This window comes from Varroa jacobsoni, unplaced genomic scaffold (assembly GCF_002532875.2).
Source record: "Varroa jacobsoni isolate VJ856 unplaced genomic scaffold, vjacob_1.0 scaffold_231, whole genome shotgun sequence".
Classification (NCBI taxonomy): domain Eukaryota; kingdom Metazoa; phylum Arthropoda; class Arachnida; order Mesostigmata; family Varroidae; genus Varroa; species Varroa jacobsoni.
Genome location: NW_019213133.1, coordinates 366,478 through 392,027, shown reverse-complemented (window position 1 = coordinate 392,027; position 25,550 = coordinate 366,478). Strand labels below are relative to the sequence as shown.

The 25,550-nt window shown below is 43.0% G+C and overlaps 1 protein-coding gene across 2 annotated transcripts in view; it reads left to right on the top strand.

Annotated features, from left to right (window-relative positions):
• Window positions 1-25,550, top strand: part of LOC111273831 (E3 ubiquitin-protein ligase HECW2) — a 42,720-nt gene that overhangs the window by 13,088 nt on the left and 4,082 nt on the right. The window contains exons 2-10 of one of the 2 annotated variants that reach the window (XM_022855813.2): window positions 2,370-2,890; window positions 8,050-8,186; window positions 12,222-12,508; window positions 18,178-19,202; window positions 19,409-19,803; window positions 21,001-21,309; window positions 22,569-22,885; window positions 23,163-24,588; window positions 24,834-25,477. In XM_022855813.2, the coding sequence (XP_022711548.1) occupies window positions 2,646-2,890; window positions 8,050-8,186; window positions 12,222-12,508; window positions 18,178-19,202; window positions 19,409-19,803; window positions 21,001-21,309; window positions 22,569-22,885; window positions 23,163-24,588; window positions 24,834-25,477 (4,785 nt within the window). In that variant the 5' untranslated portion in view covers window positions 2,370-2,645. Of the gene's footprint in view, window positions 1-2,369; window positions 2,891-8,049; window positions 8,187-11,121; window positions 12,038-12,221; window positions 12,509-18,177; window positions 19,203-19,408; window positions 19,804-21,000; window positions 21,310-22,568; window positions 22,886-23,162; window positions 24,589-24,833; window positions 25,478-25,550 lie in introns of those variants that run through there. The other variant, XM_022855814.2, reaches the window with a different exon arrangement.

The window sequence follows — 25,550 nt, the reverse complement described above, 5'->3', positions numbered from 1 at the left end:
GTATCGTACTGTTATCAAAATGGTTACTAATTGCTGCTCTATTTCTTCAATGAAGAAGCTGTAAGTAGCAACATTCTGCATGCGGGCCTCTGGTTAACCAATGACGGCGATAATCTAAATATTTTCTTTTTTTTTTTTTAATTTCTCAATATATAGACGATAAACGATGCGCTGTGCTTTGAAGAATAATTTTGTGTATGTATTTGACATTCTGACGATGATATGAATATTGTTAGGGGGCTAAAGACGTCGTTGCGTGACCAAGCCTGTACCGTTGAATCAGAATTATATATCATAGCATTTTAATTGGGTCGTTATTGACTATGACAATCTTTTTACTAGGGGAACAAATTCTCGTACTTGCCTGACGAGCACAGACAAAAAACACATGATTATTTGTTTTAATTATTCGCTGGTGTATCATATTTTCTTTACTAAGTCACACATGGTTTATCTTATCTAGGACGAAATTGTTTCTTATGCCAAATCATTCCTTTTATTGCAGCTACCTCTAAATCACAATTTTAATGTCTGGTGTCGTTGATATCGCTAGCTATTAGTCACTTGCAGTAAAAATACGATGATACTTTGGTTTCATGTACCCCATTGAAATTGGATCACATTAGGCAAAATGTCGACTTTGGTCTATTTCCGCCATTGTCTTCAGTACAGTCATCCTTTGATGTAGGCAATAAGCCTATTGGCACAAGCGTTTGAACATTTTAGTGTGCGTAGTATACATTTATTGCACATATGTAATCTTAGTGTGGGCGAAGAACTAACAGCTGACTAGCTCTAACAGTCTATGTGTCATCTGCCGGAAGCACACAGGCATGTATTCAAACATTCCAAATTGGACAAATATAAACTGGTCCAGCTTGCCGTAATGTCTTCATTTGCTACTTTTTGGTTCCAGAAAAAAGCCAATTCTTCTTCTGATGAGAACCAGTACTTCGGTTCGAGCGAGTATCACCTATCCTTCAACGTGTTCACGCAAAAAGGAAGCTCACCCAGATTATTAGTTTCCACCTTTTCGCCCGAAACGAACAGTCTACATTATTACTAGCTTTTATGCGACTTTTTAAAAATTCGAAAAAGATTTTTTAAAAAATAAACCGCATTTCAACTAGAAAATTCACCGAGTGGCCTAAGCTATATATTTCGTACAAAAACTTTTATCAAAAACTGTATAAAAAAACGTTTTGAAGAGCGGAAGTCAATTGCCAGTCGGGTCATCCAGGTAAGCTCCAGCCGTTAGCGTCCTAAAAACTTTCCGCACATTTTATACTTACTGGCTGTTTTGAACGTTTGCACTTTCAGTTGCTATCGGCCCAAAATTTAATTCTGCTTATATATAGTGTGTCACTTATAACGCTTAGTCGAAACTTAATTGCGGAGTGATAATTGGCTCGTAGTAACAGGCTTAGGTCCCGAATTAAAGCTGTACTTGCGGTGGATAATGGCTATATTAAACAGGTACAACCGTCAAGAATAACTTTTAGCACGTGGAAATTTTTCTGTTGAGAAAGCTGTTTTTTTTTTGTTCAGTTAGGAGTAATAGTAAGAATAAGTCCGCCTTTAGATGTTCTACCCTTTATATATAATTCCGTTCATGAGTCTTCGCAGTCCTAAAAGATACAAGATAGATTTGGATTATTATCGCTAGAGAAGAATCTGCATTAAAGCCTCGTAAGTTCATTTTTGTGTTTAAAATTGTGCATGTTAGCAGACAACGACTCCAAGTTGGGTCTATTCATTCAAAATTGGGTACCAACGTGATACTAGAAAGTGTCATATGATAGGGAGTCCGCGCTTATAGAAAGCTCACGTTTACCTCTCTTCTTTTCGGAACAAGCTCATTGAAATTCACTATATTGTTCAAGGGTAGAAACGTTAGTCGGCGAATGTTGTACCGGGAATGTTTGCTTCTAGTTTGAAGTACATATGGGCCTGTACGTATTTCTCTGTCAAGCATTTTCTTGTTGTTGACGGTCCACAGCCCCTTCTTGCGTATTAGGAAGAATGCTGAGGTGTGCAAATGTGCCAATGGTACATCAACTAAGTACGCGTCAAACGAGTGTGAGCGAGCTCACAACCACCGGATAAGGGTCACTTCCTATTAGTGTCGTTCTATCCACCTAATTGATTGAGATAAATCTCTTGATAAATATGTGCGTTGATAATTTTAAAAAACGGCTCAAACGCCTTTGTGACCCTTAGTGAATTTTGATTGGCTGTTGCAGGCAACTTATCAGGTGACATGTGAAGATGTTAAAAAAATTCATTAATATAACACGTCTGGCCAAGTATTAATAATAATGATTATAATAGAATAACGCATTACCTTCTATTTTCTACTGTTATTTCAGGAGAATGCCACTCTCGTGTTGTGCTGGACACCTCTCGCAGTGCTTTAAGTCGAGTGGTATTCAAGAGGCTCCTGGTGTTGTCCTGCTACAGGCTATCAATTGCCCATCAAGCACTACTGCGCACTAAAGCTGTAGTGGTCGTGGTCGTGGTGCAGAGGCGCAACAGTTTAACATAGTTTAAGAGGCCGCTGCAAAGGGGCCTAAAGTTGAAGACCACGGAGGGCTAACCTAGACAAACGGGTGGCTGGAGCTTGTGGAGGGGGCGCCGTGGCGCTAATGGCGCCCACCGCGCAGCCGGGCCCCTCTGCAGCTGGGGGCCTGGCGGGGGCGCACCGCCCCTACCCTTTACCCCTGCCTCAGCATACGCACACCCATGCCACGGTCTCTGGTAGCCATTCTACCCAGCAGCAGCAGCAACAACAACAACACCAGCAACAGCTTCCGGCGTCTCCACGTCACCATTCCGTTGTTGGTCAAGGGGGTCAGTTGGATAATCTTCAAGGACCCATGCCAACACCGAGGTAAGTTTTGATTATTTTTCTTAGTGTTATAAACATTTTTTATAGAAATTATATGCAAATTCTTTGCTACTCCCACTCGTTAACTCAATCTCATACACTACTGGCATAGTTTTACAAGAATTGAATACGCTTTTTCCTAATTTTCCTAAATTAAAAAAGATAAATTCGAATCGCGCAAGCTTCCGATCAGTCGCGTCACTGAAAATTAATTAAGCTGAAAAAACTGTGAATCGTATAAACAAAAATAAGGCTTTAAAACTTTTTTCTTTATCAAATGGTGGTAGTTTAGTTGGTTGCATAATCATTTTGTTGCTTCAACTGTTAGAAAATAATAACTCGCGTATAAAATGCAAAAAAACGCGTTATCTTTTTAGAAATTATGTCTCCCGTTTCTTCATTCTCTTATTTTTTCTCGAACTTAATATTAAATTCGAAGATAAACAATATCATGCTGATCAATATTGATCAGCATGATATTGTTTCGATGCATAGCTTTTTAGAGAATTTCTAAGCACTTTTGCTGGAGAGGGAGTAAAAAAAGAGATGGGAGGAGCAAAACATACGTTTCTCTAAACATAAACACGCGTGGTCACGGAGGTTGAGGAGACAAACGAATAGCTCACCACTCTAAAAATCAGCTTTTCCAGAAAAATGTCTGGAAATAGATCCTAATTGCTAGGAAAACTGATCCGACGGAACTTTTGAATCGACACATTTTAACGCACGGCTACAATAGAGGGGAATAACATTTGTTTACCTTGGAGCATGTATTTGCTTGCTAGGCTATTCTGTTTCGGTTCCAACACTGCAACCATAATATTACTACGATGTACAGAAACCCAAACAAAGCTATCGAAAAATACTTCATCTAGAAGTATTTTTTTTTTGTTTTTGGTATAGGAAACTACACCATGCTGTGAGATTTCGATGAACGCGTAGTAGTCAACCAATGACGGGGGCTTTTTGCATCTCTGACAACACCTAAGCGGGCTGACTATAAGTGTGTGTTCGGTTACAACCCTGTAGCTGATCAAATATATAGGGCTATTCGCCTGTCATGACAATTGTCTCACTGGAGAATGACGATATCTGGTTTTGATATAACATGCTTGCTAAAGCTGTTAGGCGGCAAAGGGTTAACCCCTGTCTAGCACTTTAGCTACCTGGGTAGTGTTATTATATATTCTAGTTCCTTGCTGGTATTTTTTGATACAGTTAAAAAAAATAGGTGATACCTGACCTGTTTCTTAGGCTTTTTTTTTTTTTTTTCTATTTGTAGCCTTCTACTACATTATTTTTCGTAGTGCTATTTTTACCTTTATTACCTATTGGTTGCTATTTTTTTACCTTTTACTAGCATATCACTGGCCTTAAATGGCACACAATAAACTTGCAAAGATGTCGAGATACAATTTGCTTGTTAGGTTCGCTAAAATCTCACACCATCTTTATGGTAAACGAAAATACATTAGTGATTAATCCCTGGTGGTGGTGGTGGTGGTGGTGAAAGTTGTAGGCCCTCTCTAGTCGATGGCTTCTGCCGATTATTTAGTAGTACATACCCATACTGACGAGAGTCTCTAACGCTGTTAACAATCAATTTATCATGCGAGTTTATAATACGTTGTGGACGTACGAGGCATCGATTTTGACAGTTGATGCTTAAGTGGTTCGTCGTTTGTCTTCATGAATTTACGTCTTTTTGAGGATTAGTGTGTGGTGCTCGAGTCACTCGTCAAAGTGAGTAGGTACTAAAGCGATGGTTCTGTGGCACGTTAGTGTCAAAATACAGCGAACAGGTACGATGATCGTGACTAATGTGGCATTTGATTCATAGAGTGCAGTGCCACAGTGCATTTGCCTGCGTTATTGACGCACAGAAGCCGCTTTTGATTCAGGGATGGAGGGACGACATCAGATATTTTGCAGGTATAGAAAAAGGTAAGGTACAAATAATAGTGAGATAATAGTGTATATAGAGAAATTTCGGACTGACGTATTCAGGTGGCCATTGTTTGTTGTTCGCCAGTCCAGAGCTGACAAGCGCCATTTGTATATCATAGGAAAGCACCAAGTGATTATAACAATACGAACTGTAGGCTTGTCCTGAGACACACGAATATACACCTAGGGTGTTTGTTCCTACGCTTCTTTTGTTGTCAGTAGGAGTGAAAGTTATATCAGCGACCCCCTCTGAATGCCTAAATTACTGCTGCGTGAACTTATGTTACGTTTATGGTGTTAAAGCACTTGCGTGAGAAATAGAAAACTCAAAGACGAGCCTAGTTTTCGTTTTATATATGACTTGAGGCCTTAACATTGCCATATAAGGGGCACTTCGTGGTTGGCTGCCTAAAGTCTTGCAGAACGTGTTATCAAATCTGTTGAGTGTTCCGCTATTTGACGTCAGTTCGAGGTATCTATATAATCGGCGGTGAGTGCGTCATATGCCAAAAGCGAGTTCAAAGTAATCTACAAATACCGTTTGCTGGGTTATGCAGAGCAGTAAATTTCAGTAGCTATCGTTCGCTCCAACTGCGGAAATCGAGGGGGCGTAGACTTTTGCAAGCCAATAAAAAATTATTTCTGTGCAATCAATCACTAAATGTCCATCCACACGCAAACGCGGGTCAACGTGAGAGCGCCCCCTTACCCTATCATCAGGCGATTATTTAGTACAAACCGGTTTATGCTGCTGAGCGTCCAGTTTTTTGAGTTGATTCGTAACAACATTGTTTCGTAACTCCTAACCCGCGTTAAATCTCTTAGGTATTAATCGTAAGCACCAATATTTCAACAGTGATTGCTAGTTAGATTTGACCAAGCTTTCGACACAAAGTGAGTCCGAAATAAGGTGACGTCCACTAAGAGGAGTTGTCACTGGTCTAGCGCAACGGCGAACTTCAGCTAAATATACGGCGAACTTCAGCTAACTATACGGCGAACTTCAGCTAACTAACACTACATCAATCGCGTTTGGTGGGTACCATCCGTTACATAATAACATCGCGTTTTTAACGTCCTTTAGATGATCAATGCATTCATTACCGAAACGAGTAATATCGTATAGTCATTCCCTTGACGTTTTCTTTAATCTCATATATAACTCAGCGCCCGGTACTAACTTCTGACAGGTTTTCTGTTCGGATCACTATCTTCTAATATCTTCGTATCTAGTAATAGACCCAACTGCTAAACGTGATTGTGACACGATTTAGTCGGGCTGGCGCTGAATGTCGGAGCCGACCCCTTGACAATAATGATATTTTCCTTTCTTGCCTGCAGTCACTTTGTTTAATACGTTCCGTGTGACTGTGAAGCAAAAACTCTAGTTGCACTCTCAGTAATGTAGAACGAAGCGTGACCAGGCAGTGGACTGTGCCGCTGCATCACATGCGACCGGACCACATCAAACCATAATGAACGCATAACTCTAAAGGATGCCTTTATTGGAAACTTGCTCAATGTGACTCCTGCACTATGTACGGGCATCGTTTGGGAAAATGGAAAGTGAAAATGCTAAAGAAGGAATGTAAAGTATCTGAGATGCAAAAAATAACGACAGATATACATTTCAAGAGCTTTCTTGCAAAAGGGTATAAGTAAGCCTAAGTATCTTTTATTTGATCTTCGGTGGCATATATCTGCTGGATCCTCTTGATTTGCTTGCATTTTGGCAGCGTCTGCCTTCCGCCCAAAGAGGTCTGGGTGTTTCTCAATTCGTATAGAGCGTAAAAAACGATATTTGTCAAACTTGAATTGAAAATTCAGTAACAATTTCAGAATAACATAACAAAGCATTTGACTGTACTATCTACTATGAAAATAAGAAAAAAAAAAACGTAATTTTCTCTATTCTAGCCAAAATGCCTTCATCCTTATGCATAGAAACCTGATAATGGGTGAATTTCCGTTTTGACTAAAATAGCTTTTGGTCAAACTAAAAGCACAACTGCGGGATATTGTGCGGAAATAGCTCAAGTCAACATTGCTACTTCGGTAACCATCTTGTCAAGTGGAAAAAGCCCAATGCTCGCAGTTGTATGGTACGGACGCATACGGTATTAAAGGAGCGCACATTGTTTATTTATAAATAATTACTCTTCTGTATTTCTCTCAAATCTATTATCACAAATAGGCTCACACTAAGCTAGACAACCCTTTCTCCCCCCTTTTAACGATAGCTTTTTTTTTTTTTTAGCAGAGAGAATAATATCGAATTGCAAGTGGCCTTTTGCACCTTTTAATTTTTTGCCCGCTTTGAGACCTTGCATTCTTGGCACCCTTGGCCTGCTACAAACTTAAAATTTAGCTTTGTTTGTATTTTCTTTTTGTAGCCGACTCGAACGACAGTTTTGTTTGTTATCAGCTGTTATTATCAGTGTTGTTATCAGCTTCGTATCGTTACAATAAAAAAAAATCATTTGGGAGGAACATTTTCAAAATTACTAATTAGCTGTGTAGACCTTAAATTGATAGTTGGCGGTCATAATTAATAGAATGATTACCAGGAATGACGCCTAGACCGAACATATTTTGTTAAAATATCTATTTTCCATAGATACGTTTTGAAAGTCAAAGCCTAAGGAAAATTCTCAATTTAGGCCGTATTTGTTAACGAGTGTTTCAGAAAATTAACTCCAAAACACAAACTATAGGCTAACTATATATATACTAACTATAACTAGATAAGGGTATTAGACTGTAATTATCCCAAGCATTGGTAAGAGCAAAGATATTTTGGATTAACTCAGCAATACACAATGTTGCATCAATGAGTGTTCTTCTTTCAGTCTAGGATAGCATTGTTTTGCTAGATCAGCGCGGGTATTTCTGTGAGAGCCATACACTGTACGTCAAGTTCTATGAATGAAGTATTTTCACGCGCAGGTCTTTACGATATCAACACAAATGGATTCGCTTTGGCAAACAAAGTGTGTTTTGATATCTATATTTAGACATTAGGAGGATTTTTCTAAATTTTTTTGAGAACGTGCAAATTAGAAATACAATAATCTGGTATAATCTGGTAAAACATCTTCACTCGAAAATTGTTGGGAATATGTATTGGAGGATGAAGGTCTGTCGTTACTGCAAGACCAAGAAATACTCCCGGCAATTTCACGACTAACCACGCACTCCATGTTTCTCGCTTCCAGGCTAAAACTGCATTCACGCTCAAGCCTCGTTGTATCTGCCGAAGAGTTTGTACTGGGACAAAAGGAGCCTCTTTTGGTAAGCTGGGATATACGAGAAGACGTACATCCGTTGGACTGGATTGGTCTCTATCGTACAGGTAAGAATTAACTAGAAGTACTTACCAACATATAAAATAACAGTGCCAAACCATATAACGGAAGCATTTCAACAAATGAAACACGAACGACCACAGTATTTGCGTGATTTAAACTATCGAACGTGGCGTTTAAATACACAAGCAATTTTTGTATAATCGATGTGGTTAGCTCAGATCTAAGGCCGATCCATTTGGTACTAATGACTATTCAAGCAAAGAAGACTGAAGAAGAGCAAAACCTTTGTATGCTACTACTGCTCAACGGCGTTGCGTCTTCCTGTCGATAAAATTAATTTAGGTAACCTGTACGAAATTGATATAAACAAACAGAAGACACTCATTTACTGCAGAATGCCTGGTTCTGTGGAAAGCAAGAGGAAAAACAGAAAAGAGGGGTGGTATAGCTAAGCTTGTGTGATACTACGTATGACATCCGTCTATGGCCTCGCCCCAGGGTACACACCGCTTCCATTAGCACTTGCGACTGATGCTTTGTGTTAATGTTCGTGCCTCATCGTGTTTTAAGGTCTGATTGTCATCCGTCTCGTAAAGGGAAAGCTTTTTGAGCGCCGACGGCTGTTGGTGTTAAACGTATTAGCAGCAGATGATGCGGGATAACAGCAGAATTGAGCTAAACGGGCATAGTGTCTTCGACTTATGAAGGCCAGATTGGCTGATGAGGGACCTTTGAGGCTTGAGGCTGGAGTTAACTTCGAGGGAACAGCAGCCGCAAAAGACAACTAACTGATATGGTCGAAGGTGACGTTTCGTGTGTATGAAGAACGCTAGTGGGTTGGTGCTACCTGAACCCTCTGTTCACTGTGACAATTGGCCTTATAAATATCTACCCTTTTCCGTTCAGCAGAATGCTTGAGCCCATTTAGGTTGGGTAAACGCAGTAAATAGAATGAGCGGGAGTTACAAAGCTACTGCTATCTTTGGTTATTGTTGCTGGCAAATTCATACCCATGCTCAGCGTCTCAAGAAAGGCTGAAACGATAATATCCCATTTCATACTATTCTGATTTTTGGAGGTCTACCGTGTCTCTTAACATCAGCAGCTATTTTTATAGATGACGGTTAGGGTTAATTTCATTATTGATTACCAAGTAGTACCACTTATAAAAAGACATTCTCTAAAAGGAGCGTTTCCATTTTAGCCTTGGATGTTGTTTTGTAAGGGCGTAAACCTCCCCATTATTCAGACGGTATTTCCATTAAGTGTAACAAAGTGTAAGAACGCGTTTCCTACTGTTATTCACAGCAGTATACCATAGATAATTTGAAACTATCGTTGATTATAGAAGCTAAACAGTGAAATTTGTATTATAGAGACTGTGAAATAAGCAGAGGCTCGTATAAATATACCAGGCGTTCCTTATCAGAGGGAAAATGAGGACCTGCCCTAAGTCGGTGCAGCTATCGTAGCTATAGCTGACGGTTCAATGTCGTGCTCTCCATGGATTTTGTAAGCGAGTGCTACAGGTCTTCTTCGGCGTGGTTTCGTAGCAACAAGATCTTTAAAATGCCCCTGACATAGATGGGGAGCTCCCAGAAAAGTAGCGCTCATGCTTGTCAAACACAATGGCACTAGAATACTTTGACAATAGCAAAATGTAAAAATTAAGATTCTGTTGCCTTCGGAAGTTCCGAAACATGCTTAGGTATTTAGCGCTCTCAAAATCTCTATGTACAATAGTTTTACATGAAATGTCCGGCACAGTATGTCCAATATGGATACCCAATATTACGTAAAACATCGTGTAGTGGACCGAGGGTACATCATCTACAAAACAGTGGCCGTATGGCCTAGCACAGTTTTCGTTAGTAACTACTACTATACCTTATCGTCATGATTTATTGAGCTATTTAGATATGAAACGCGTAATCTAAATTTCACACTGGCTGAGGTTGAAGACTAGAAAGTCGTAGATACTAAAAGAAACTTCTTGATATGGAAAATTTCCAGAGGACTGTAAATAGCCTTTCTAAATCAAACAGCACATCGCTCTGCTACTGATGCAATCCTTACAAGCAGTGTTGTAAATACAGAAATATCTAAATATGGATCTATCGACCGTTCCCGTTAACCCAATATCTACGTGGTGGCGGTGGCCTCATTTCTTCAGTATCAATGTGATCGCCTTTGTCAAAATCGCAAACGTACGAGCGACAGCGTTTGTTACCGTTAGCTCAGCCTAATCTCAACAGAGGACGAGCAACCATAGTTACACGCGCTGATCGAATTGTAAAGCGTTGCGGAACCCGAAAACGTTTGCTGAACTGCCTTGTATCAGAGAAATATTCTACCAGTAGACTACTCGAAAATCAAAACGTTGTGTTACTAATCGGCTAGTTGTCGCCACCGAAAAAACAGATTTGAACGACTGTGGTCGTTGCCCCACCCTTCATTCGTGGTGATCCCTTCGACTGAAAAAATTGAAAATGTAAAAAATGAAATTGTGAAAATTGGGGGGTCCCCATATGACAGTTATAGGCTTTACTGGCAGATGGACAGGACTGTAGAAAAACCCGCTGTTCACTGGTTTATAGATCCGTTGGTTTGTCTGTTTTGGGTTAAGTGCGACCGACACCATTGGCATTGCTACTATCAGCAGCGCCAGCATGGCCAAGACAGTCAACACCTGTGAGCGGAACGGATACTCTCTAGAGAATATCTATGGAGAACTGTGCCGAAGAAGGGCCGACATAACATGCCGTAACAGCAACGGTGCATGCAGCCGCGTCGGCCAGCATTCTGTCCTGCTCGGCCGCTTTGCCGTTGAATTTTTCGGCTAACGCCCATGCTGGTGTTCATTGATAGACGTTAGGGGGTGCATATCGTCTCGTAGGAGAGGGTAGTGATGCTGCTGCCGTGATTAGCAGCTTGAGGCAGCAGCAGCCGTAGATGATACCAAGCAGCCGGTCGCGGTAACACACCAGGCAGCGGTCACAACGTAGGCGCCGACAACTGAAATGGAGTGCAGAGGGAGCCTAAAAGTAGCACAAACAGAACAACGCCACGGGCGGAGAACAGTTTTACTGCAAACGTTGAATGGAGACCAGCGAACAAAATCATCGTAGCCATAGTAGTCACTCGTGATAGGAACGACTCCATAGAGTTGGAAGCTACACTGCTGGCAGCGACAGTCAGCAGCAGGATTTGCCCAGCTGGTGATAATGAAGATGTCTGGCAGGTGCGCGAGTCCGCGCAAACGACTCGCGGCCAGTGTCTGCAGGCGAAGACAAAGTTGTCTCTGTGTTAATTTTAGATGAGGATGAAATTATCCAGTGAATATGTGTGTCAACGGAACAGCGCAGATTGTGGTGCTGAAAATAATTGTGGCCTGGTAAAAGCTGAGACTTTAGTGCCTCTAGTTAATAACAATGGAATGGTACCGAATGTGAAACGTTTGATTCGTTCATGAAAATAATTTAGGTTTTCCCTTAATGGACAAGGGAACAAATTATGGAAATCGAAGAAAACCGGCGACTAACAGCTCCCTTGCTGATGTCTAAGTATCGACTACGACGGAGTAACGCGTTCCGTCGGCGAAGGTCTCAGATTGAGCACTATCTTATAAAAAAGCCGATAGCGAGATTCGTCAACCAGAGCAGTAACAATAGTGAACAATGTGAGGTACATCGTCAAAAAGGGTGTTTTAATGATGTCTCAATAACGGAAGAATATACCGTTGTCTCGACAACGCCACCACCATCACCGTGCTTTGTTAGGGTCGAACCTTGTACCCTCGAGAAGGGGAGTGATATTGCTCGTTTCAATAACCGCAGAAATGCCGTACGCATAGAAGACGCTAGCCATCTCAGAATATATATGAGTGCTAGAAAAGGTAAAGAAGTCGGCTGTGCTGGCCCTACTTATAGATTCGATATCATAAAGAGTTCAACTCGTAAACAATATGCATTTTTCATTTTGCCGCGCAAGAACCACTCGATAATGTCGTAGTTGTTCTGTTAATATTATAATTGTGGTTACCAATACCACGTTATTGCTCTTTCTTTTACCACTTGCAGATGAGACTGACCCGCAAAAGTACCTGGACAAGAAGGAGATCAACAAGGGTCATGCCTCCGGCAAGCAGACACTTACAGGCCGTGGTGGAGTTTTGTGGCCACTCGGAGAGACTGTCTTTAATAACTTCGCCAATTGCTCGCCAGATGCTACCACTGATGGCGCAGCGGACCACCACCGTGACCAGGTAGTGTCTTCGTGCTTTCGCTACTATCATGGACCGACGGCCATGTGCAGGGCTGTTTCACCAGTTGTACAACTTTGTCGGACCAGTCAAGCACAACAGGAGGCAAGTAAAACCGTAGAGTTTAATAATAATAACAACTAAAAAAAAACGAAAAGATATAACGGGAAAATGTATTCGAAGTATAATGGTTACGCTTTTGAAGTTTTGAAGCCAAAAGGGAATATGAGTACAATTTTATTGAAACTCTCGCATTCTGATATCGGCTTCTGGTTGAGGTAATTGTACGTTGTATGAAGATGTCCTGCTTTAATGGGTATGAGAACATCGAACGGCATGTTAACCAAGAAATCAGCTCGAGAAACAATAGCTTCACATTACAGGGGAAAAATAAGTAACTGTTAAGGAAGGCTGTGAACTGATGGGCTTTGCGATTATTACTATCAAATCTCGTTCCAACATAGTAACTCCAAACCAATGATATAATAGCTGGTATTGTCAACCTAAACAGATCATTTCATACATCCAATTTCACTCTCCAACAATATATATATAGATATATATATATATATATATATATCGAAATTATCGCTTTCTGTATCAAACTGCAGTTGAACTGTTGTGGAGCACCGGTAATACCTGGCACGGATGGTACAAAAGCTCATTTAAATTGATAAGGGTTTTGTACTCAGTAACATTTGCTAAACATCGTTGCCGTATCTCCACTTATGACCTGAATAGAACTTAAGGTCATGGCGGGCTCAAGGACTCACAATTCAGTTCAACTTCACTTTGTCTTGTTGCCAGACCTGCGAAAAGATAAAATAGAATTTTATGACGCCTGTGTGGTACGTGTATCATCTGGGGACGGCAGCGCTTCTAGCTGTTCTCATACGGCACTATTAGTTATGTCTGGATAAAACTGTGAAAGTTCCCTGAGTAAATATTTTGATCATGAAAAGCGCACCAGAGCGCGTGCCGTTCGTCGTCAAATATTGACTCAAGTCGACTTAATTCGATTGCACGAGTGTGAGGAATCGATCAGTCGTACGGCTGATATTTTGACTGATCTTAGAATTTAATTAACATCGATATATCTATACTGCGGAATATGTGTGTAGATAAAGCTAAACAATATGACCACTACTCGAACGATACCTCTGTGTATGCACGAGGCGGAGTACTCACAATAGTTATCGATTCATAACCGCGCTTCAGAAAGGTTTCTTCTCGATATAGTATCTATACGTTATTTACATTAGTCTGACTTAGATTAGTTAGTCGTGACTGAGAATAAGCACTGGCGGTCGACCTCTCAACAACGGAAAAAATGAAGGGACTTTTTCCCCAGTTGATGATTATTTGTCTTAATGGATTTGGCCTAGACTCCGTCTTCGTTGGCAGCTTCCTGCTACTGGTGGACAGCCCTATTTCAACCAGTCAGCCGCTCTGCACCGTCAGCAACGACTTAGTTTTTCTTTTTCTTCGCTCACAATTGCCTGCGACTCGTTGATGAGTCATAAAAACTATTTTACTGTTCCATTGGCACCGTCCACGCTCATCCCTCACGTTTTCATAGCTTTGAAGGCTAAGCTCGCAAATATTGTAGGCGCACAGCGACCTCTACCGGATCGTTACGGTGCAGTGTGATTTGCTTCGTGCTGATGGCGCTAACGGGCGATCATATGTACACCTGAGTTTGGACGCCAGTATTTCGCATGCAGTATTGTTTCTTGTTATTTGGCAGTATATAGTACGTATATGATACAGAGACAGATGTGGCATGGTAGATATTCAAGGTAGGTTATTATGTGTTATAATTTATCGCGTAATAACTATTATGAAATTTATATTTATTTTTCATTATCTTTCTAGCGACTTTATGGCGAACATTTGTTCCTGTAGCGGCGATTTATATATGTTGTAAATATAGCCATTGCACAATTTAGTAGTGGCTGCAGACGTCATTTGCGCGGTCGGACGGCCAAACACTGGGCGTACCCATTGACATGAACGTCGTATCGCGACTGCTTGGCAGTCGCCATTTTCCCGCCCGGGGCAGTGCAGCCCGTACTGTACGGGTGTCAAGAGACAGTGACTGCTGTGGCCGGCGTCGCTGGATAGACAGACGTATAATACGGCGGCGTCTATGTGAACGCGCTCCCACATGACAACAGACGTGACAAAGACGTTTCCTTATCGTCCCTAGCAGCTGCAGCGATTGCTGCAGCTGCTCAGTAGCCAACCACCTGCCCATCTGAACGGACAAGTACATGAACCGCGAGTCTGCAACTGGATAGCACGCAAATGTGTTCCGCTTGGCGTTTTCCGAAGCGGTTAAATAGACCCATTATCAAGAAGATTCCATTTTCGTACGCTGGCTTGAGCCTCGGCCCACGGCCTTGACATACTGATAAGCTAATTGTAAAAAGTGGCGCAAAATCTTGATGACGACTACAACAGTTGTTCGGTTCGTGTTGGTCAGGGTGGCTGATTATTGGAACTTAATTGGGGGGGGGGGGTCAGGGTTAGCGTTAACTAGCATTGTAATACGATCAACAAAAGCTGCCGCATGGCACACTAGATTCTCAATAGCGTTTCGGAGTGTTATTGGAGCCAGAATGTGTGAAAAAAATGGTAACAGTCAGCAAGCCGAGAAGCTACATCAATAATTCACGAATTTACAGGACAACTGTCTCGTTCAGTAGTGTTGGTTTCTAGTAGTAAGAGGTCATATAGAAAGCAGAAATATACTTGCAACTGATTGTTAACACACTTTATGATAATATTCAAGTTAGGAGACGACTAGTCGTCAGCGCATTGTTACAGGTTTTACTTTGCAAAAATAAATTCGACTGTAAGGTAATATCGCTAAAACACATATTATTCGAGCGGTGTTTTTATTGCTTTTCAACTTGTTTCTGTATTAAACTCAATAGTGATCTATATTTGTAAATGCAGACAGACAGAGCGGCAGCACTTTTGATTACTTCGAAAAATCTAAACTGTATGGGACTAGGTAAGATGTAGCAGAAAAAACTGGGCCACTAAAAAATTATACTTTGCTCGGTCTAGTTTCTGACCAAGGCCTGGGTTTTGCTTTTAAAGTGATCCCGCCAGTCCCGAATTACTGGCAGCGATCCAACAAAAGCCACAAGCACGCCTAGCCCTGGGGCCATTACAATACAACGTTTCTCTTTTCTTCCTTGTTACCAAAACAGAACAAGCAGATGGCTGTCGGTGTGCGTCACCTCGGTTCGATATGAAAAAGACTCGCCCATTGGTAAAGAAACCGTGCTGCTGCCGTACATGTTCTTTGATTTTTCTTTTGTCGTAATCTGCCGCATAACGGTCTTTCTCGATACACAAAAAACTAAGTGTCTTACTTTCAGTGGAAGACGTCAGAGCCATTTTAATGTGGATCATTTTTAGCAGGCAGTATGTAACAATGCAGCGATGCCGGTCCGCTCAGTTCAGACCAAATTCGACGTTGCTTGGCAAGTGTAAAACTTTGTTCCTGGAGCAACGTCTATGTATGGAAAAGTCTGTATGTCTATCTGGTGTGGTTGATGTGTTCAACTGATCACCTCAAGCACAGCTCTACTTTAAAGCACATAACTTAGCGTTCTTAAAACTTGCTTAAAAATTAAAGGCAAAGCTGATGCAGTTCGTATTAGTCTTTTTTTTTTTTTATTAGTTCTTGCTACGCCTATACCGCCAGGTTATATTGTTCCCTACTATGAAAGTCAATTACAATGTACAGGTCTGGCCATTGATATCGGTTATGCCGGAGCTGACGGAAGTGGGGATCCTGGAAACGTGAACGGGTCGACCAGAGAGCTTCTTGTGTTACATTATCACACTCTTAGCTTACAGCCATAAATTAGTATAAGCTGATTGTGTAACAGTTGGTTTTAAAACAGAGCGGAAGAGAGGAAAATGAGGATTCGCTGGTCAAGCAGACGGGACCGACCATATTGTGGTCAAAACAAATTTCCGCAGAATCATGGAATTATAGAAATAAAAGGGGCCGAAAGTATCACTAAATGAAACAATCTAAATTGGGGACAATGCCTTGTGCGGTCGGTATCTGCCATCAGTTGTTTTGTTACATTTCACTAGCTTCATCTAATGCGTAAATTACTACGCGAGTGTATACCATGAATACGCGTAAAATTAAACGTATAGATAAAACGGCTCCTTTACAAAGTAGTGTGGTTGTAAGTATAGACGTGCGGCTACGTATTGTACAAGACTTTTTGACTCGACAAGGGCACCACTGTGTTGTCTTTTAGAGGTGTTTGTAAAATGACGCTTTGGAAAACACGTTCTGTAAGATCTGATTTCTTCGCTTCTATATAATCCTCTAAGATTAACTTATTCAAATCGATGGATTTAAGTAGCACACGTATCTTGTTCCCCGTTCATTGATGGCAGTACACGGCTGTTGACGAATACTAACAATATCAATGTTGGTCCTCCACGATGCCGGTCGTATCAATGGGCAAAATTGTAAATTTAGCTTTTCGAGGCGGTTAAGGCGGTTCATTACACCGGCGGCAACAAACAGGCATAGTCAGTTGCATAGCGTAGTGCAAAATATTAGGAAGAGCAGAAAAAGAAGAATAGAAACTCTACAGAATATGGTCGTAAACAGCTGAGCCGTGAGAATGGTTTGGTATCATCGGGGTTACTACCATCGGCAATGACTACATTACGAGGGTTGTTGCCGTTTTTGCTTATGTTTATATCTCTCTGGCTGGCTTTATTTTAATCGATGCAACTGACTCTCACGACCACCTGACACGCATCACGCGTGAACTGATATCACACGGCGCGCAGACACATTTTATGGCTAGGTATGTCGTCATATATATATTCTGTTTTTGATGATATCAAACGTTTTTTCGTTGTTGTTCGCTTCTGTTATTTTTGCTTAACGTGACCCGTATTGGCCTGACATTTGGCCTTATCGTTTCCGCACCATCGTATAAAAAGGTCCAATAGTGAGTGAAATAAAAGCGGGGTTGGATAGTATGACAGCCGACAGCTGAGTAGTCAGTGTGCAGGCTACTAAAACGAGGCCACTTAATGGTAAAAAAAACACTTGCTTTTCTAGAACCACTTTGCCATATGATGAGTTGCAAATGATAATAAGACTATTGATGGTAAGAGTGATGGCAGTGATAGGTAACGAGGAAATCCAGTATGCACTTGCCGGTAAATATAAAGAAAACTGTTTGAAAGTAAAGACCGCCATGCATTTGTGATTGCTCAAATTTCATATATCAATAATATGAATATAGAAGTAGATTTTATACCACTCAGGTTTTACATATTTAGCTTTTACACCGGTTTTCGTGGCATTTGGCACTGGGCTTCACTTACATAACTGAATTAGCGATTCTGCAATCTAGCCAAAGAATTCCTCTAAGAAAAAAACAAGCACTTAACGGAATCAATTTCTCTTTTTAAAAGTCTCCATGTATTTACAGTACGTATGCTAGGTCAATTGTCGAAGTCTGTTGCGTAATGGAATCGTACAGCTAAAGTTCCCAAAAAACACAAAGGGTAAAAAGTTCCCAAATAACACAAATACATACGTGACACAGACGTGTTTATTTTTCTTGAGTTTAATTCCATCATTTGTAGTTACTCAGACGTTAGTTATAGTTTTAGTTCTTTCATTTGTAGTGTTCCCCACTGTGAGTTAATCTGACAAATCCGCAAACGCCTTTGTTGTCCTCGCCCCTTTATTCTTTTGTTATTTTTAGATGCTGATGGGTTACTCAAGTCAGCAATTCCCGCAGGAGATGCTACGCTTCACTGTAACAAACCTGCACGCGCAAAACCTCAAACGGAGTCTGTTCTTCAGTCCTGATCCGTACGTCAAGATGAGCGTACAGCCGGGCCCTGGAGAGGGCGTTCTACTCTTACCACATCATGGGCAAGTATTACGCACCGCCGCTGCCGAAAGCACAGTGAATCCTCGTTGGACGCGACTCCAATTCGAGTTTATCGCCTATCCGTCCGACGTGCTCGAATTCGAGATCAAGGACAAATTTTCGCGGCCCCGGCCGCTTATGAGCCGTTTCCTCGGAAAGTTGCGTGTTTCCATACAGGAGTTGGTTGCGCAGTGTGGCGCAAATCACGTCGCCGAGCTCAGCTACCCGTTGCTAAGTCGTAACCCTAGCGACCAGCCGATTAGTGGTAACCTTCTATTCAGCTTCTTCCTTGAAACAGTGGGTGCCGTCGACCCGTGGTTACACATCCGACAGGTACATAATCCTGTATTGGCCGAAGCCAGTCAGAGTTGCAGTACAGGGGGATCTCTTTCAACGACGAGTTCGAGTACGTCACTGAGCGGACACAACAATCCACCGCCCCCACCAGCACCAGAATCCCCGCCAAAGAGAAGTACATCGCTAGCACATCGCCAGCAACAACAGCCGCTTAGGCGGGGGATTAGTCAAACGCAAAGTTCCGAGAATAGAATTGGCGGAGATGCTGTTTCGACAATGACGACGGCATCGACAGCGGCTGATTTGGCAGTGGTCACAGCAACGGCGACGAAAGCGGCCACTTCTAGTCCGTGCGGACTTTCCGAAGAGGCTGAAGATGATGAGACTAGCAGCAACAGCATTGAAGGAAGTGGTGCGTCAGAAGAAGGCAGCAGTGAGGTAACTGACAGGATAGGAACCGACGAAGCAACTGGAACGTGTGCTAGACCTGCCGAAGATGACCCACACCCACCACCACTTCCACCCAAGCAAAAAAACGTTCACAAGCCGTTGGAAAGGTAAGCCAACCGTAAAAATATTTCATATATATCTTTACATTGATCTTGCTTGTCTTTGTCTTTTGAAAGTACACTACAGTGTATATTTATAGTTTGTTGTTTATCTAGTCGAATGCATGTTTATGATTAGCGTTTTGCAATCACAGCAATAAAATTTTCATGTACCATCGCCAATGGTCATGCGGCTGCGACTGGTATTTTCGCAGGTCAAATGCGTCAAATCCTGGCGGAGACGAGTATTCCGTTACGTCGCCGACAGCAACCACAGCCGCAGGCGGATCTGGCAACACAGGTGCATCTGCAGCCAGCTATTCTTTTGGAGGCATGACAAACGGAATTATAGTGGGGAGTGCGGGCGCTGCTCCATTTGCAACAAGCTGTGATAGTTCCTCGACCAGCAGTGAAGATGAAGGAGTCCTGGACAACCAGACAGGACCCGACGATGACGGAGCTGAAAAAGAGGCGGTTCTTGAAACAGACAACCGAGCAGGCGTAACAGGACTGATAGGAAATATCTCACATCTATCACTTGAACACTGTTCCCTTCCGCCCCTACCGACAGCACCTCAACAGACGAGAAGGCCTAGCTCCAGTAGCATTGGTAAGTGTTCATTCTCGTGATTTTCTCCTCACTGACAGAAACAGTGTTCATTGAACAGTGTTTTTTTTTTTATTCAGGAGAGATTTAACACAATCCAAGTGCTATACACGCGATGATAGAGCCTATGTTCAAGAGGAGGATAACAAATAGGCACTGCAAAGTCAGATTTTACCGGCATGGCGACGCGCGAATGGGTTCGAACACAAATGCTTGCCTGACGATTGATACCGTTATTCGTTTTGCCATCAACGTTCGTGCTTTTGTGACGTAATGGTCTTTTGTTAGAATCGTACAGAAGCATCGTAACTAGCCTCCATGTGAACGGAAATTCAGAGGTGACAGCCATTACTTGGGGCCAACGATGTTTATTCGCGACAACAAGCCTGGTGGCGCTTGAGTTTCTGTAGTGAATCACGAACGGTAAAACGTGGTGAGGACTGGGTATTCTCGTGGTTTACGCAAGTATACTTGCCATCCGTTATAATACTGTAGGTGCAATTTACTGCTATTTCAATATTGCATCATAATCATCCCTTTTTGTGTATATAAATGCATGGCTATATACAATGCGACAGCGATATGTCGGAGATATGTCATGTAGCCTTGTGGCCATTTACTCGGTTATTATTTGGTAGACGCAACTGATCGCGCCGTCGTAGTTCCACTAAGGATCGTAGCAGACTGGAGAGAAACGATTGTGTCAAGGTATAAATACGACGGTGGTATCCGATCACGGCCGGCCTTTGTTAAATGACCAACACTCGATTCAATCTATTCTCTGATCAATTAAGCGGTTCTGCAAATGTGTTTACCGCTGCTGCCGTGCTCGCCACGCAACGTTGTCTTGCAAGTTGTCTATCTATAGTGACCGAACCGGATCACGGAATAAATATACAGCGTTGTAAAATTTCGCGTAGTCAGTTGTGGGTGCATGGTTCCTGTAAGAATGCAAAAAAAAAATGAACGAATAGCGTACCAACGAGAACCGAAGACCTGGAAAAATATTTGTGGTTATGATATTTTCCGATGGTCAAATTGTGCTGCCGGCTATGGATTGGCTGTCACCTAATACAGAAGTAAACTATTAAAGGAAGTTATTTTAGATAAAGAGGATAGAGAAGAATTTTGTCATGATCGCTGTTCGATTCGAGGAAATTAGCTGCATGCGTGTTACAAGAGCTGTCTTCTTTATTTCAGGTTCTAATCGTGTGGGGTGTTCAAATATAGAAGAGTCGATGTGCAGTAGCAGTTGTTTAGACGCGCCACCTGACATGTCTGTCTTCAGTTGTGTGATCAGGGGCGAGTCCGTAGAAAGTTGTGAACTGGGCTGTTCTCCCTCGGTAAGTTGTACGCAACTGATTGACTCCGGGGGAGTGCCGCAGGGCGGCACTAATTTCCATGGGTTCGATTCTGCGACAATGGGCGCATCTGTCAGTAACGTAACGCTTGGGACCTCTGTTCACCAGACTCAGCAACAGCAACACCACGCTGCGCATCAAAACAATGGTAAGTCAATGCTGACCAACATGCAGCGTAAGGGGTTATGTGGATGAAGACCGTGTATTTCGGGTAGCCTGGTGGTCACCTCATATGAGACGATGGTGTATTTATATATTTTTTTTCCTGAAAAGTGCACTGGCATTAAAAACAAACAGTCCCCGCAAAGTACGGAGAGTACCCAACGCGACAACGATTCGCTTGTTTTCTATCCTGACGATGACGCTTAGCGCTACAGAAAGCGTTACAGCTACCCCCGCTACCGCTCGGTAACACAATGTAGTCCGCTATAGGCCACGTTTTCATTGTGCATTCAATGTAATTTGTCAGATTGTATTTCCGTTGCAAAATTTGGCAGTCGAAGTTGTTCTATAGAAAACATAGCACGATCCATCAACGGGCTTATAAAAATGACAAACAAGATTGGAGGCGGTCACCCCGCTTTTTCCGGAAGGCTAACTCTCAGCCCGATTTCATCAGGGGTCTTCATAGGGCACAGTATGGAATGTTTGACGAAAACTGAGCCTGCAGTTGTGTCCACGGACTACGCTGCAGTTAGACAGCTGACTTACTCTGAGCTTAAGAGGAGTTAACAAGCTGTTTTCCGCCAATAGGTGGAAATTCTTACTTATCGCTTGGTACTTTTTAAGCAAAAGGCTTGAATCTGATATTATCTTTCAAGTATCACATTATAGACCTTTCATTGGTTTGATTAGAAATGTTGGACATTTGAGAACGTTTAATCAATATGTAAATAATACGCTTACCACGTACATACGAGACTAAATATTTGGTACTGAATATCTCAGCTCATCTTACTCAAAATATTATCGAGCTTGTAAATAGAAGATTTTAATAATTAAAATGCCATAGTTTACGGTAGATGAAGCTTTATTCATGAATGGTCTTCCGTTAATAGAGTTGCACTGGTTGTAAATTGTTGTTCCGGGATTTCTCGAAAATGTCATCTATATATGATCCACACATCGATGCTCTATTACAATAGCGACTATTGCTGGACCTTACGATTTTCAAATTAGTTCCATGGTTTCCTGTTTCTCTCTCTTCATTTGGTTGGCAAACACCTGCATAAGAAACAAATGTGTTACCCGAAACTTTTAACTTAGAAGCAGGTCTTCCGTTTAAATCGCTAAGGAAATACTTCATATTTCTACTGAATGAAAACTTCATTGAGGTAAAATTCCAATAGTTAATATGTACACGTGAAAATCGTTCGTGCATTTAATGTATTTTGTGCACGTTTTTAGATGGCGGTGCTGTGATAGTATCGTCCACGGCAGTATCAGTAGGAATGGATGTGGGCAGTCATGAGGAGAGAAGTTTGGACTCGTCTTCGTCGTCCAGCGGATGCTCGCAGATAACGATGACGGATGAGCCCAGTCTTTCAGAGGACGGCGACTCGGATTCATCTGATGATGACTCGGAAGAGCAGAGCCACGATAACAATAAAGCCAATCGACGTACCTGTGCTGCCCCCAGAAACTCACCATGCCAGGTAGTTTCGGGAGGGCAAGACGCTGAAGTTACAGGACATAGCCCGTCAAGTTTACAGGCGCTTACACAGGTTGGTATCAGCGCGCGGAAGTTTTCGGCCTCCGTATACGATGTTCCTGGTACGACAAGCCCCATTCAGCCCGGTTTAAAATTGAAAAGATAATCTTCCTTTGTCAACACTTGCGTGCTCCATATTCACATCTGAAGCAGCATCAGAGAGGCGTATACGGTAACATTGACGTGAGGTCCGTTAGCAATAATTCAACTGATATATTGTTTACGTTTAAATAAAACGCAATCTAAAATGTTCCTGTACCCATCCAAACGAACCCTGCTGTAACTTACAGGAGTCGGTCCCGCATAGCAATTGCGCGGCAGCCTCCGCATCGGCTGACGGTGCTGGCGAGGCCGCTCCCAGCTGTCCGCTAAGAACGGAGAGCCTGCGAAGGAGCGATATGCCCCCCACAGACAATAACAACGCTAGTAGCAACAACTTATCAATGACGAGGCGTCAGGTTCCACTTAGTGCTGAGGATCGCGATCCACAGGCGGTCCTATCCGGCGCGAGTCTAACTAGCGATCGACCGCCGTCTCTCATTCATTCCCATGGCGGTAGCCAGCAAAATAGTGACGAGCAAAGGGAAGAAGACAGAATTGACGGCGGCAGCAGCAGGGACACGACGGCAGGTGGGCGAAACACAATCACGCGGTTACCTTCCATTCCTGAACGAACAATTCGCTATCAGCGGGTAGACGTCGACGATCCGTTACCAATGGACTGGGAGGCGCGAATCGATTCTCATGGCCGCATTTTCTACATCGATCACGTTAATCGAACGACAACGTGGACCCGGCCCACGGTCGCCCCCAGTGGGACAACTACCACAACTGGCCAGGTCGGCCTGGCGACGCCCGCCTCCGCCTCATCTCTGTCTACCGAGCAGCTACAACGGCAACAGCTTGATCGGCGGTACCAGAGTATTCGGCGTACAATGAGTATGAGTCGACAGTACGGCAGTTTACTTCGGGAACAACACCAATCACAACGAGATCAGCAGGGATCGGCTGCGGGCCATCAACAACAGGCTGGCGGCGATTCTCATCATCCTTCGTCGCACCATCATCATAATCATCACAGTCATACACACAATCCGCGACTCGCTTCTATCCTTCCTCAGCCAAATCTGACGATCCAGAACGGCATCATCAATTTGCAGACAAATCCGCAGCCATCCCCGCCTAGTGGGGTCATGCTTTCGCCTGGGCGCAGTTCGCCACCACCACCTGCGCCTCCTGTTACGCCCATGGCATCGGTGACGACAGCGAGCAGTTCTTCCCCTGATAGTTGCCTGTTAGACAGCGGATTCGTCGGTAGCCCCTTAGGGGAACTGCCAGCCGCACAGCCTGCACAGGCTACCGTTACTGCACCTGCTTCTGCTGCTGCTGCTGCCTCGGCACAGGCTTCTGCCATAATCGGTAGTCATAAGCCATCCGGGGCCTCGAAGTACCTGAAGCTCCCCGCGGTTCGATTCCTGTCCCGCTCAGACTTCTTTAATGTCCTACATATGAACGATGAAGCGTTAGCGCAATATAATCGCTCATCGAGTCTGAAGCATATGATCAGTAAAATCCGAAGGGATGTCTCCAGCTTCGACCGATATCAGCACAACAGGGACCTCGTAGCACTGCTAAATCGCTTCGCCGATAGAAACAAGGATTTACCTAGGGGTTGGGAAACCAAACTCGACCGAAGCTCGAAACAGTTCTTCATCGGTAAGTACTACCTCAATCGAGCGACTGCTATATTCACATATCTAATGAGCATTTAAAATAGTATAAATTATGCATAAATTGGATCGAGACAAACTCGCATTTAAGCTACGCACATAATTAAGGAATATTGGCTGAACTGGTAGCATATTAAGCCCTTCTTTAGTGGCTGCGTGTATTACATCGATACCGTATTCATATTACATTGCGATTGTGTTATTTCGATAATATCAACATCGACTTCGTAGATCACGGAACACGAACAACGACATTTATTGATCCACGTCTTCCATTGGACGTGCCCTACCTCTATCCAAATAAGCCTGTCGTACCACTAGCTGCTCGAAGAGCTACCCGAGGGGATGCACAAGCGAGCTCTCAGCTCTCTCAGTCGCTAAACGCGGCTGCTGCGGCGGCAGCGGCAGCAGCAGCAGCGGCAACCGCGGGAAATGGAACAGCTACCGTGGCGTCGGCCCAAACTGGCACCATCAGCCCCGCTGGGTCAGGCATGCAAGCCCCTCTTGGACCTGCAAGCAGATCAGGAGCAACGCCGGCAGATGAAGGTGATGGTGCGGCGTGTTCACGTCCAAGGCCGTCGTCCTCTCCACAACCGCAACCGGTTCCTCCGCCTCGGCCCCCACAAACAGCTCCACCGTCTGCAGGCGCTGTAGTTCCCCCGGTACCATTGGCTCCAACGGCGTACAATGACAAAGTCGTCGCCTTCCTACGACAGGCAAACATTATGGATATATTACGCGAGCGCCAGCCATCGATCCGCGACAATAGTCAGCTGCGCGACATGGTCAATCAGATTCGGCAGGAAGGTGTTACAGCTCTTACCCGCCTCAGTCACGACGTCGATCTCACAATTCTGCTTAGCCTCTTTGAACAGGTTAGTAGTACTTATTGTTGTTAATTTCGTTTTGTTCTTGATTACGCATTTATATTACGTATGTATTTATATC